Source organism: Ictalurus furcatus, chromosome 19, assembly GCF_023375685.1.
Source record: "Ictalurus furcatus strain D&B chromosome 19, Billie_1.0, whole genome shotgun sequence".
In the NCBI taxonomy this organism is placed as follows: domain Eukaryota; kingdom Metazoa; phylum Chordata; class Actinopteri; order Siluriformes; family Ictaluridae; genus Ictalurus; species Ictalurus furcatus.
Window position 1 is genome coordinate 14,064,993 of NC_071273.1, and position 14,944 is coordinate 14,079,936.

At 38.0% G+C, this 14,944-nt stretch overlaps 2 protein-coding genes across 3 annotated transcripts in view; both read left to right on the forward strand.

Moving 5' to 3' along the window:
• Positions 1–866: 866 nt before the first annotated feature.
• On the forward strand, positions 867–4,924 carry LOC128623179 (apoptosis facilitator Bcl-2-like protein 14). 2 transcript variants are annotated; one of them, XM_053650081.1, is made up of 6 exons: positions 867–1,033; positions 2,310–2,596; positions 2,799–2,900; positions 3,042–3,100; positions 3,571–3,840; positions 3,992–4,924. In XM_053650081.1, exons 1-6 carry the CDS (start codon positions 1,005–1,007, stop codon positions 4,040–4,042), a joined length of 798 nt encoding a protein of 265 aa, XP_053506056.1. In that variant the 5' UTR covers positions 867–1,004; the 3' UTR covers positions 4,043–4,924. The 2 variants fall into 2 exon arrangements, with proteins under 2 accessions (XP_053506056.1, XP_053506057.1); XM_053650082.1 differs by having other exon boundaries at positions 2,802–2,900.
• A 1,942-nt stretch (positions 4,925–6,866) lies between these two features.
• rassf3 (Ras association domain family member 3) overlaps positions 6,867–14,944 on the forward strand; it is a 53,561-nt gene continuing 45,483 nt past the window's right edge. The window contains exon 1 of the mRNA XM_053649784.1: positions 6,867–7,376. Coding sequence (XP_053505759.1) covers positions 7,112–7,376 — 265 coding nt within the window. The 5' untranslated portion in view covers positions 6,867–7,111. The remainder of the gene's footprint in view (positions 7,377–14,944) is intronic.

Below are 14,944 nucleotides of genomic sequence, written 5' to 3' on the forward strand. Positions count from 1 at the left end.
CAAAGAACACGAAGAGGAGAAATAGAATGTACATGAATGAATAAAAGATTCAGAGGTTCAGAAGCACAGCTGAGAATAAGACTGAACAGGAAATGAACAGAACACTTTTAAGAACTTGCACCAAATGGGACTCGAACCCATGACATTTAGAATTGGTGCTTATCACTTATCACAGTGCACCACACAGATAAAGCCCATTTAGCTAGATATTGAGAAGAACTTCCAAGGTGAGAATAAGCACATAAAAGCATTAGTTAGAATGTTAACAGATACTGGATCATAACTTTTGAACAAATATGAATATCAAAATTATTTTAGTGATTTTTGTGTGCCTCTGTCTACTGATCTTCTGAGCCAATTTTGGTAAGAATTGGACAACATTTGAACAAGGAGTAGAGAAAAAAAATACTGTACATTTCAAAATGGTGACATTGTGATCACTATGAGCAGACTAATCTGAAGTTCTTTTCTCTAGGACAACAATTCTAACCATTTGAATAGGGAATTTTTGAACTAGTGACGGCGCTATAGAGTTGGTCATAGAGAGCCCATCATTGGTACAGATACTATTCATGGTCATATGTAAGAGTGTGCCAAATTTCATCATTTTCCTACTTACAGTTCATAGGGCTGCCATGGACTCCCTGTGTGGAAGAAGAAGAAGCAGAATAATAATAATAATAATAATAATAATAATAATAATAATAATAATAAAACTCTCTACGGTTCCAATAAAAAGCCAAAATATAATTGCACACATTTAAATAAAATGGCTAATATGTGAACAGTTGGAATACATTTATATTTTATGAATATGTACTCTGTGGAATTTTTTTTTGTTGTTTACACAAAAGTGTTCATTGCGTGCTATAAATGGAATCGTTTGACATTTCCCATCAGCTGATCAGTGAGTCATTACAGATCCGCCCACACACAATAAAATCAGCAGTCTGCAGTGTAGTTAGAAACTGATTTAGTTCGGACTGCAGTGATATTGAAGCGACATGGTGAACGGGATAGAGGAACAAACCACGTAAGTGTCTAATAATTACTTTACATTAAGTTTATAATTCTTATATATTACATACACCTTATGTGTCTATCTGGAACTGTTGTAGTTCTGTAGCTTGTTAGAAGAAAAAGAAACCACTGTCACAAGAAGTAGTTGTCATTAAAGACTGTACAACATAATACAACGTTTTATTTTTGTTTGTTTTGTTTTATTTTTTAATAATTTAAGTAAGCATACAGTTCGCTATTATTTGTATATTCTGTGTGTGTGTGTGTGTGTGTGTGTGTGTGTGTGATTGTTGTCAGTAGTGTCGTAACTACGGAACTGAACTGTCACGGAGTCATTTAAAAATATATATTTATTTATTTGAGTGTATAGATGATGTATAGATTTGTTGGATAACTTATAAAGTATGACGGGGGGTGTGTCTGAGACTGGTGTTTCCCGGTTAAACTCCCGGTTGACTGAATTAGTAGCAGGACAGGACATGCCCGGACATAGACTGTCCTTGCTCTAACAACACAAGCGAAACACTTCCGGTTCCGAATCCTAAGCGTTTTTGGGGAGTTTTCCTCCAAATACAAACAACGAAGTGAATGACTACATAAACATTCTGCATGTCCAATGGAAATTGTAGCTTGTATGCCATCTTTAAATCCCACTTCTTCACTTTTATCACTTTTATTGCTAACATAACACAACTGTCTGAAATTAGATTTAATAACTTACAATTGCAATTTTTTTTATCAAGTAAACAAAAGGGCAGTGAACAACCCTTATAGAAAATTCACATAAAAAAAAACAAGCACTACATGTGAAAAATGTTGTCTTAAAAACAACACACGATCCATTTTATTTTCTATGAATTTTTCACCTTTTTTTTTGTTTTTGTCATTTGTAGGGCACGTGGTTTAATTTTTCAGATGGGTTTTCTCATGTGATACCACATTGCTACAAATATAAATATATTCACATGTACAGTTTCGGGGCATAACTGCAAATGCACCTTCTTGTTTTTCACATCACATAATTGCATGTGAAAATGATCATGGGAAGTGGATGGGATTTTTCTGTTAGGGGAATGCTTCATGTAAACAGTTAACGAAGTGTAAGGTTAAATGAAATGGCTATGTAGCATATATATATATATATATATATATATATATATATATATATATATATATATATATATATATATATATATATATGCCATTTTCTCAGTGTTCATCGTTGAGTGATGAACAAAGCACAAGAGCTGTGTATAAACACTGTTGTTGTTGTCTTCTTCTACAACCAGAGACCAGGTGGAACTGCTTGCACAGATGTTTCCCAAAGACAGTATTGAGTACAAACTACTTGTGAAGTACACACAGAAGAAAAAAAGCACAAACAGTCACCCCCCACAGAGCAATGGTGTGGAAGAGGCAAAGGTTGCCTCACCTACGCAACCTCACGACTGCCATAAATCAAGGAAACATAAGAAGAAACATAAATTTTGGAAAAGAATAAGCTGCATTTGGCCAGTGAGGGAATCTGACGGCCCTGTGTCTGGACACCCCAGTCGAGGAGCATCTGCAGAGTCATGTGAGTGTCAGAATGACTTATTAGTGCTATGACCTCTATTGAGCAACTAACAATTTCTTTCTGGTCCAGAGATTACAATTATATACAAAGGGTGTGGCTTTAGTAGGTCATGAAACATGCTAACCATGACTCATTCGAGCAAATTTATTTGTCTCATAAACGTGGCCCACTAAAAATAATCACTTGTTGCTCTCTACTCCAGCAGGTCCAGACCAGGAAGAAGTGGAACAAATTGTCAGCAAGTTGACTAAGATCATAGACCGTGTTCATTTTATATCTACAGATATAGAAACCGATAGTGACGGTGAGTATTTCTTGTCTGCATTACTGTCTTACTTTCATAACAGAAAGAAAACTGAAACATGACTGTTCATATGTATCCTTTGATGTACACAAGGCTTGTGTTAAAGTAGCAGGGTGTCTAATCCTTATCTTGTATCTGCAGATGTTGTAGAGAAAATAGTGGAACTGCTGAGGGAACATGGAGATAAACTTAACGAGGAAGTAAGTCACATGAATTCCTTTAGTTTCACTAATCCAGCGGATATACTTGGGGGTTTGAAATATATGAATCACAAGTTTAAGAGTAACAATATCAGGATAAAATGTTATATAATAAAATAATAGGATAGTTATTGAAGAAATGGGGAGTCCTAAAAGTTATTCTGAGGTGCACAAAAAAATCTGCAATATAATGTGTCAGTGTATTAATGGAATAATAAACTGAACCTGAACTTAATAGATTTGAAACAATGTATAAAGTAGGAGATAGTTCTCTATGTTGAAACCATTAAAGTATTTTTCATCTTTGCTCATAGTCCACAAGGTGGCCCCATAAACAAAACCATTTTCCCAGCGATGATCTACTCTACATTAGTGAGGGGAAAATATCAAATGTATTTATTGAGAAGGGAAAAATATCACTGTGAAATTGTGCATATTGTAGTAGCTAACTGTTTAACATCTGTCCATAGATTGAAAAGAACCATGTGCTTAGGAAACAGCTGCAGGACTCTCTGTCATACGGTTTCTTCGGGAAATTGGCCCAGACCTTTTTTCAGAGACTGAGTCCAGAGGAGCTTCCTCCCACGCAGAGCCCAGAGCAGGCTAAGATCGCGCTCACCTGTGAGCTGACCAGCCGCCTAAACACCATGGACTGCCATCCCATGAACCGGGTGCTGGGCTTCGGTGCTAAATACCTACAGGATTATTTCAGCCCCTGGGTCATCAAACAAGGCGGCTATGTAAGTGCACTACAACTTGCTGCCAAGCCTACTAATGTTTTTCCTCATTTGTTTTGTTTGATCCATTTAGATCCATTTCTTTCCATTATTTAACAAAAAAAACCCTAAATGCTAAATTGAAACTTTTTGTCTATTTTTGTTCTCTTTTCAGGAAAAAGTTTTCGGCACAGACAGTGATGCTGAGGAGGAGGAAGTTCAATAAGCCTAGAGGATTTTGCTTTGTTTTTTTAGATTTAATTATTCTCAGGGTTCAAGTCATTTGAATAAGAAACGTATCGCATTAAAAAAAAAAAGTAAAATGTTTACATGTTTGTTTAAAGATACCAAAGCTGCTATGAAATTGTGTATGTGTTTTTTAGTAATTTTGTGTTAAATATTTTTGTGCACATTGGGGGGTGGGGGATAAATAATATCTTGCTAATACTAAGAGATAATAGCTAATACATATGTATATAACATGATTCTTAAGGATGCTTTTGTATTGCATCCACATAGGATTCTTTACATGTGCATATGGATAGTATTTAGGTGAAATTCTGTTGAGGGTTTTTTTCTATTTGTAACGGTCAGATCCTTTGTAAGCAGATTTAATGGGCTCCAGTTTATTTTTATGGAAAAAGTAGCATAAGGAGCAAAAACTGAAATAAAGCTGTAGAGAACTACACATGAAATCTTCTTCACTGCTTCATCTTAAATTATTTCAAGATAATGAAGTGTTGACAGTTACAAAAATGGTGTATATTATAATGGCTTATGTTTCAGGAAATCTTTATAAGAATTTATTTATTTGAACAAACCACTATGAACCCTAAGTATGCCCTAAGTATATTGCAAAATGCTAAAATGTGAAGGAGAATGAGAACTTCATGATCAAGGTTGAGAACCATGTTGTGAAAACCACCAACTAGGAGGTTGAATTAAAAAACTTTATTTAAAAAAATTAATGTTCTTTTTTTTTTTTTTTTTTTTTTTTTTTTAAAAAACAAAAAAAAAAACTGGTGGTATATTTTATGCTGGCAATAACAATTTTGAACATTACCAACTCTACCATTTTAAAGAAAATAAACTTCTTCATAAAAAAGGATGCTAAGCCTACTTTTCTTTGTCCTGTATTAGTACCACGAAGGGTACTTTTTTTTTTTTAAGTACATCTACAATATGACTCCAGTTGAAAGATGCATATTAAAGTTACTGAATATGTATTATTGTGGGTAATACCCCAGAAACAGTTACAGTTTTGCTGGCAACTATTTTTTTCTGACTTTTAGGGGGCTGTTTTCATTCCTTCTGCTGTACATTTAATATAGCCAGTGATTTACAGCTTCCTGAATACACTCTCTGTTCAATGTATTAGATAGATAGATATGCAGAACTATTAGGAATTCCTTTATGCCTGAACATTGAAGCAATTATTCAATTAAATTCAATTACATTTTATTTGTATAGCGCTTATAACAATGGACATTGTCACAAAGCAGCTTTACAGAAATATATACATTCAGGACATAAATTTAAAATTTATAATTTTGTACCTAATGAGGGCGCCAGAGGCAACGGTGGCAAGAAAAAAACTCCCTAAAATGGACATGAAGAAACCTTGAGAGGAACCAGACTCCAAAGGGAACCTATCCTCATCTGAGTGACACCGGATACTAAGATTATAAATAATTCCCTTCTATAGCTGTGTTTGTTGTATTGTCAAAAAATGCAATTGTGTAACCAGGAAATGCATTATAGTTTTTTAACATGAAGTCTATTTTGTTGAAGTTATCAACTGTTCACTGAAGGAGAGTTGAGTGCAATTGTTTGTGGCAAATGCAGTACAAAGCCGTTTTCTTGGTTTCAGTGTATCTTTAGGCTGTCCGTATGAGGCCATCCTCAGCTGCAGTGAGTAGTTTCCAAGTGATGAGCTCTCCAACCAGAAGCAGGGCATCAGGATGGATCAGGCAGGTTCGGAGAGCAGAAGGGGTCAGGATCACTGGTTATGCAATCAGCCAATCACATACTGTAGAAACAGACTGGACTAATGTAGCAGAATGTCAAACCTTGAGGCAGATGGGCTACAACAGGTACAGTAGCAGAGCACTGGATTCCACTCTGCTCACAAAAGAACACCAATCTGTAGCAGCAGTGGGCATCAAAACTGAGCTGGATTGTAGAAATGTTTCCTGATTGTTGTTGTTTTTTGTTTTTTTCAATCTTCAACTGTCCAGTTTTTCAGTGAGGCTGTGCCCGCTGTACTGTCAGACTCCTGTTCTTGGCTGACAGGTGTGGAATCCAGTGTGGTCATTTGCTATTGTAGCCTATCCACCTCAAGGTTCGATGGGGTGTGCTTTCTGAGATGCTTTTCTGCTCACCATGACTGTAAAGATTGGCTATTTGAGTTGCCCCTATCTGCTCGAACCAATCTGGCCAGCAGGGGTGTCCAATCTTATCCGGAAAGGGCTGGTGTGGGTGCAGGTTTTCATTCCAGCCAAGCAGGAGGCACACCTGATTCCACTTGTTTAATCAATTGATCTTGGTTTTCAATAGACTCAGGTGTGGCTTCTACTTGGTTGGAAAGAAAACCTGCACCCACACCGGCCCTTTCCGGATAAGATTGGACACCCCTGCTCTAGAGACTGCTGTGCATGACAATCCCAGATCAGCAGTTTCAGAATATTCAAATCAGCACGTCTGGCACCAACAACCATGCCACGGTCAAAGTCACAGAGATCACATTTGACCCCATTGTGATGTTTGATGTGAACATTAACTGAAGCTCTTGACCTGTATCTGCAGGATTGCACTCCTGCCACATGATTGGCTGATTGCATAATTACAGTACATGAATGAGCAGGTGTACAGGTGTTCCTATAAGCTGTTCTTTTCTGATTACAATCGGAAAGAATGTGATTACTGACACTGTCGTGTTAATAGTGAATCATCATTAGGCGTAATGCTCGTTCACTACGAAACCTAACCAGGAGTTTATCACACGTGCCAGACTATTTCACTTGTAAAGACAACAATTACTGTCGTCTGCTCTTTTCATTTCACACCAGTCTTTAATGCGTTACATGGTTTCAGTTTCGTTATATTTCCTTACCAAATGGGTCCTTGAATAGTTTGAATAGTCTTAAAACGTGAGTGTTGAAGTGTGAGGGCGTGGCTGTGGCGCGCGCCTGGTTCCTCGCCTGTCACCGCTCGCGCTGCTTTTCTTGGCTGTGCGCGCGCGCTCGGTGTGAGTGGCGCAAGCTCGCAGAGGCTCGTGACAAGGAAAATAACCAAAATGCGCAAGGCGAGAGGAGCGAAGAAAGCTCAACCCTTACCGGATCCACACCCCGACAAGAAGCTCAGAGAAGCCCCGAGATGCGCCGAGGACGGAGGAGCAGCTCCACGTGCCAGGAAGAAGGGCTACAAACCCCCGGATGTAAGGAGCATATTCGGGGCGCGGGGAAGGAGAGGAGAGGGACACGAGTTCAGAGAGGAGGAATCAGAAGGATGGTGCGATGTGTGCTGTGCCATCATCTTCCAGGGGGGTCTGATGTGCACAGGTAAGAGGGAGCACGAGGCTACCTTTTATATCCATTATACATGTAGTGGATACAACCCTGGAAACCTTCTGACCTTAAAACCACGTGACTAATAAGTGCCTGTGAATCATAACCACTGATATAATAACAAGTGTGAAATCAGGGCCATTGATTTCTTCTCTTCCAAATAAGTGACTAAATCATTTAGAGAAAATCTTAGAGTGAGAAATATTATTATGCCTTATTGAATATTCTAGGGATAGAGAAATTAGGTTTGTGTATGCCTTTGAACAGATGTCCCACTTATATTTCAGAACGGCTGAGAATAAGTTTAAGAAAACTGGCTTACATTATTACAGTGTGTGTGCCGTATCCAAAAACAAAGCATAGGTGACAGGTGTGCACGAACTACACTCGCACACACACGGACACACACACACCTACCGGTATGTTGACGGACTGGTTCTTAGTAAACCTATAACTTCTGTCACTATCTACCTACATTTCAAAGAATGTATGTGTCTTTTAAAGTAATATATCTGGTTTTGATTTTCTGAGAAGTGCTCTTCATATTTTCATTTAATAATAAACTCATCACAATAATGTAATGCTGTCCTGATGGACTCTTGATCATAGGCCTGGGCTTCAGATACAGTCTTAAGCACTATGTCTCTCAGGTGGTGTTAAACAAACAAATCGGACTAAAACACTTGCTTTATTTTATGATATTTGTGGCTTGTATTAAACAAGACCATGTTGGCCACCATGCATAAGTGCCATTTTATTTACTGTGTACACTACAGTATAGTAGTCCAGCTCTGAGCGTTTTTTATAAGTTTAGTGTTTGAGCATTTCAAGAAACAGCACTAGGAATCTAAGGCACTCAGTTGTCTTAGCCTTCTTCTGCTGTCAACGTCTGCTGCCTGCCAGGAAGATCAACTGAAGTGTCATGTTCGTACAGATTCATATCATACGACTTGTATGATTAGTTCCCCTTCAGTGCCTGGAAGGAAACCTGGCCATTTGCATTCTTGCCTAAGCCATTACTTCCCTTTCTCTCCCAAAATGCCATCTCTAGACTCTGGCTTATTTCGTATTCCTTTAAGTAGTTGTTCATTCACAAGTAGTGGGCAACGCATTCACTCAAATGTAACACTTGTACAAAGGTGACTTTCACTGAAGCTTCTTTTCCTTCTTAATGTGACACCTGACTCAAGCGATCAAATAAGCAAGTGAAAGAGTGAAGCATTCACTGGATCAAGTGATTAAGATAATAGCCCTGCTCTACACTGGCCATCTATTTTTTATCATATGCTCCCAGACACATTGCTACCATGTAATTATGGCCTTGTCACATTTTTCAGGCCACTTTTCAGATCTCGTAGCATATGTACGTTTACGTATAAAATAAGCGTAAATAAGCTTTGGCAATCTGGGGAACCCTGTTGTACAGTATACAACAGAAGTATCACTTAAATATCAAATGATTCAAAATTGTTTCACCTTACAGTAATTGCTTTACTTCTAAGTTGAACAATAGGGTATTTGCTCTTATGTGAGAGTTTAGATTTATTATATTAAAAATGCAGGACCCACAGCAGGAATTCAGTGCAACAAAATTCAGTACATCTTTAATTAATGGGATTCAAAGCTTTTATTTTTTCAATACTTTGTATGTCCGCCTTTATTTTTGATGACAGACTCAATTCTCCTCGGCATGGAGGATACCAGTGTTGCACAAATTTCTAGCTTGATTTTTTTTTTTCAGCTGCTCTTTGCTGGAGAAGTTGTGTTGCTCTACCTTTCTCTTTAAAATACCCCAAAGGTGCTCTGTTGGATTCAAGTCAGGCAACATACTTGACCAGGTCATAGTTTTCACTTTTTTCCTCTTTAGAAACTCTTGCATGATTTTACCAGTGTGCTTTGGATCGTTATCATGCTGGAATATTCCTCTTCTGCCAATCTTCTGGAGACTGGGAGTCAACTTGTCAGCCAGTGTTTTGGTATATCCACAGGTATTCATGGTGCCATCTATTAATGTCATCTCCCCAACACCTTTTTGCATTCATGCAGCCCCATATCATCATACTCCCACCTCCGTGCTTCACTGTTGGGGCTATGGACAAAATGTGGTTTTCCTGGCCAGGTTCACACCAAACATGCTGGACCCCATCTGAGCCGAACAAATTTATCTTGGTCTCATCTGACCAAAGATTGTTCTCCCAATATTCATTAGGCTTCTTTTCATGTACTTTAGCAAAGTTTAATCTTGCACTTTTATGCCTACGAGCTAGCAAGGTTTTTTCTTAGACTCTGTCCATAGAAGTTGACATTATGCAATGTCTTTCTCACTGTCTGAGCTGTCACAGAAACTCAGATATCCATTGATAACCCCTGTGCCAAGTCTGAAGCACTTGCGCATCTGTTTTTCAGAGCTAGAGGCTGATTACTGCTCTAACTGTGTTTCACTGATTAAACTTCAGACTGATTAAAATTTGACTGGTTCCTGCATCCTTTCCCATCTTTGTGAAGTCTCACAATCAGATTTTTCAATTCCTCTGGCAATTATTTCCCATGTGTTCATCCCAGGTGATTCATCCCGGACATGCGATCTCCCTGGACAACTCTCTGATCTCACCTTCAGTCACTGCGTGCAACCTCGGGTTAACCGTGGACAATCCACTGTCCTTTTCTTCTCACACTCTCATGTCAATTTCTCCTTTACAACATCAGAAGGATTCGTCCATTTCTATCCACACAGGTTACTCCGGTGCTGGTTCAGTCTCTTGTCATTTCAAGACTGGACTACTGCAACTCGCTCCTGGCAGGTCTGCCTCTGAGCACCATTCAACCCTGGAACTGATCCAAAATGCAGCTGCGTGACTTGTTTTCAACCTTTCTATGTTCTCCCACACCACCCCATTGGTACACTCCCTCCACTGGCTTCCTGTAGCTGCCTGCATCAGATTCAAAACACTGATGCTCGCCTACAAAGCCAAAAACGGACCAACACCCACTTACCTCAGCGCACTTATCACACCCCATTCTGCAGCACGTTCCCTCTGATCCTCTAGCACTGCTCAACAGGTTCCATCAGTATGCATGCATAAAGGCTCTTCTCTGTTCTGTAAACTTCTTCTAGATGTCCGACCAGCTAGAGTCAAACGACATCTAAAGATCTGCCTCTTTCTGAAGTACATAAATTAGCACTGTATTTATTGATAGAGACTTCAAAGCATTTCTCTAAGTCGTCTGGATAAGGGCGTCTGCCAAATGCCATAAATAAAAAATGTAAATCTAAATGATGCTGAAATGCATATAGACACAGCCCATAGGTCCAGAATTGAGAAAGTTCTGGTGTTTGCTGGTCATTTTATAACCATGTTCATGTAATTAGAAATCACAGGTGTACTCAATTAGGTTTCAATGATCTCAGGTTTTCTAATTTGTTTGTCAGTGATCACAGGTGTATTCACTTTTGTTGCATTGAGTTTCTACTTTGGGGCCTGTATTTTAAATATATATTTTTAAAGAATTGTTTTGATTATTCAGAAGAGGAGATACGGAAATAATGCAATTACTGAGAGGTGACACAATTTTTGAATCATTTGATATTTAAGTGATATTGCACATGGGTGGACTCACCTCTGTTGTATACTGTATGTGCTTTTGTGGCTGCTCTGGCAAATGACTAAAAAAATGCTTAAAAAATGTAGGTTTTGGCCAAAATATAGTTTTTCTGCCTATAACGTGTTAACATTTAAAATGTAAAAAATTAAACATATTTTATCAAAACAATTTGGAAATGTTATTTATTTATTTTTTCAAACTTGCCTAGGATCATATTGTGTAAGGAGCCAGTTTAACCAAAGCAATCTGTCTAATGCTTGATAGCTTGTAAGATAGCTGTCATATTACAGCAAACTAGTGACTACATTTCCCATCCTGCACTGCGGCCTACAAACATGGCCACCATGGACTGCAATTCCCAGAACACTCACATTCATTCTAATCACACATTCCTGCATCCAATTCACAGCACTCACAACCACAGTATAAAGCGACTGTTTGTACACAATAACTTCGCGAAGTATTGAGTGTTATCACCATACCAAGCATTTGTACCCCGTTCCTCGTTTTGTTTCATGTTCATTGATCTTGTTTCTTGTTTCTCGTTTCTCATTCTCGTTTCTTGCCTTGCCTAGTTTATGCCTGTTTGCAGATCGCCTGACCCATTGCCTGTTTTTGACCACGCTATTGTTTCATGATTTGGATTTGTCTGCCTGCCTCTCTTTATTAAATGCTCTAATCTGCACTTGCATCCGTCCTTACCGTCATTACATGGATTATGTGACAATAGCTACGTGCCACAGCTAAATGGACATATGCATAATCAGTTAAGTTTGTAATCAGAGAGCATGCCAGAATGTACGTGATGCTCCTGTGAGGCACTTAAATCAGTGAAATCTTTCAATTAATTTTTTTTTTTTCAATTTTTTGGGGGCTACAATATTTTAAAATGCTGTAACATTTATATATGGATGAGCGACATGCAAAGGGGAAACATATTTCCCTTGAGGAAAAGCTGTAGTTTTCAGAACTATTTGTATAGCAGATGATGTCAAACGTGTTTTCCCAGGTTGCCATACATATGCACTTGTTTTCAGTTTTCCTGTTTTGATTTGATTAGTTATTGCATTTTCAGTGTATATGGCTTGCAGCTGCCCTCGGAAAGCTTTACTCTGGGTAGGTAGGAAGAAATTAAATGTGGTCACAACGAAGCTAATTTTACAGTGGCTTGCTGATACCTCTACTTGCTTGGTGACATTCTGTTGGTTTTAGGAAAAAATGTGTTCACCTTTTACTTTCCTTTCTAGAAAGATAACACTACAACACAAAGTAATGATGTGTAATAGAACACTAAACCAAGCACTAACTAACTTCTTCATTCATTATAAGTTGAAGACCATGTACAGTTACCATTTTAAAGTTTAACGTTAAAGTTACAGCTTTATCTCTGACTTTTACAAAGTGCTGACACTGGAGACCCCTTCCAAAAATGCTAAACATACATCTCCTCACAGAAAACTTCACCATATCATGTTTATGTGGCGGGTTTTCCCAAGTCCCATTGTAACGTGTTAATATAGAAAGACAATGTATTAGAACGATTAATATTAATAATGAATATATATTAATATAAACCAGTGATTTTCCTGATAATTAATCAACACATTCTGACCAATCAGAATTGAGAATTCAACAGTGTTGTGATATATAGTTATAATTATTTAGTAATTTAGTAATTAGTTATATAGTTATTATATTGGGGTGGCTGTGGGTCAGGTGGTAGAACGGGTTGTCCACTAATCGTAGGGTTGGCGGTTCGATTCCTGGTCCACATGACTCCACATGCCGAAGTGTCCTTGGGCAAGACACTGAACCGCAAGTTGCTCCTGATGGCAAACTAATGTCTTGCATGGCAGCTCTGCTACCATTAGTGTGTGTGTGTGTAGTTCATGAATAGCCATTTCTCTGGCTCGTCTGCATTGTGTCTTGCTATTTGACACCCACCTGTTGGCTCCCCTAATATCCATCTGCTTGTTTGTGTAGCAGCAGTGACGGTGTGTCTAAATAAGACACACTGCTCTGTGACCGCATAATGATGGACCACAATGGACAGCCTCCTGACTGAGCAGAATAGAAAGCCATGGGGTCCCAGACACACACACACACACACACACTTGAACAGTGGATTCTTATGAAGGGAGGCTGTAGACAGAGAGGCAGAGAAACAAAAAAATAGAGGGAAAGACAGCAATTCTCTATGGACAAAGCACTTGCTTATCTCATGCGTAGGACACGCCGATGTGTTTGGACTTCTGTGTGAGCTTTTTTGGGGCTGCCGTGTAAGGTCATGGCACTGAGGAGAGGCTTCAGCAAGACTCTGAAGAAAATAACCGTGTTCTTCTACTGTTTCACCAAAGTGATGCGCCGCTCCGGACGCATGGAGCGCAGCCTTCTGTGGAAGCTTTCTGGTGAGTCCAGTACCATGCAGGACCTCTACATGTGGCTACACAGCTGGCTAAACAGAAAGTTTCTTACTGAGATTTCCTTTTTAGAATACAACACTGACCAAGTCAAGACTGTAGAGCCATGTTTAATCTGTTGAAATATTGCGTATGGAGTATTTCAGATGGTTCGTATTGTATTTATCTATCAGGGGAAATTGCAGTCTGTTGCCATGAACAGCTTTGTGTACGCTTGACATTGACGGTGCTCATCAATATTAAGTATCATCTTATTTATAGTACAAGATACTCTTTTGCAGTGTGTAATTGATGATTCTGGAAGGAATCTATATATGAGTTCTATCAATATACTTTTATGTGTTGTATTTTTATATATTTAAAATAGAAAAAAATTCTGTTTGGTGATTGCAAACTGACAATCATGCAAATGCTTTAAAAACGGGCACCACACACAGAGCTGCTTTTTGACATCTAGGTTATACACTGCCAGGCAAAAGTTTTTAAACACCCTATATTTTAGCATTTTTGTTTAAATTACTTCATATTACATACACTAAAAATGGAAAATGTACCCAAGGAATAGGTATATGTGAATCAGTAAATGTTTATTATTAATTGTTTAGAAATGACTTTATTTTACTGGAACAGTCTAGAATTAATTCAATTAGAAAATGCTGAAGTCTTTATCACTCTTATTAGGTACTTGTAGCACACTATATGTATGTCTTACACTTAATACTAGCACTTGATAATAAGTCCACAAATATGTAGGATTCCATTTTAATTTCTGTTCTGTACTGTTTAGCTAGGTCTGTGGAATGATAGTAATTAAACTGTAATAAAAACTTTTGACTGTAAGTGTATATCAGATTATAACCTGTGCAACTGTCCTTTCAAATGCCCAACATAAGATAGGAATGTGTTGGCTGATTTGTTTCTGTCCAGTATGTTAGAATTATTACAAATTTATCTTTACAGTTGGTTAAAATGACATTCATTTGACATGGTAATGTTGTACATTAGATTACTGAGGATAGCACCACTTAAAAACCATGAAGATGGCTTTGGATCACATTTCATATGAACAGTTATGCTATGATAGTTTTGCACTCTAGTCTCCATCAGTGAACAGTGAATAACAAAATAGACTTTATGTTAAAACTGTAATGAATTTAGTACTATTTGACCATGTAGTACACAGTCATAGAAGGGAATTATTTATAATCGCACTATCCATTGTCACTCAGATGAGTATGGCGTCCCTTTTGAGTCTTGTTCCTCTTAGAGTTACTTCTTTGTATCGTTTTTCCTTGCCACCGTCGACTCTGGCTTGGTCAGTAGGGATACATGTAAAAATTTGTATCCTGAATTGATATATTTCTGGAAAAACTTCTTTGTGGCAGTGTCCATTGTTAAAAGCTCTATACAAATAAGATTAAATTGAATTGAGATGAATTATATTATAGAGCAGAAATGCATGCTATTAAAGCCATTATTTCTGTATTTAATAAGCAACAAAGAACAACACTGTTGTTTGACTCTGCTGTTGACTCTAAC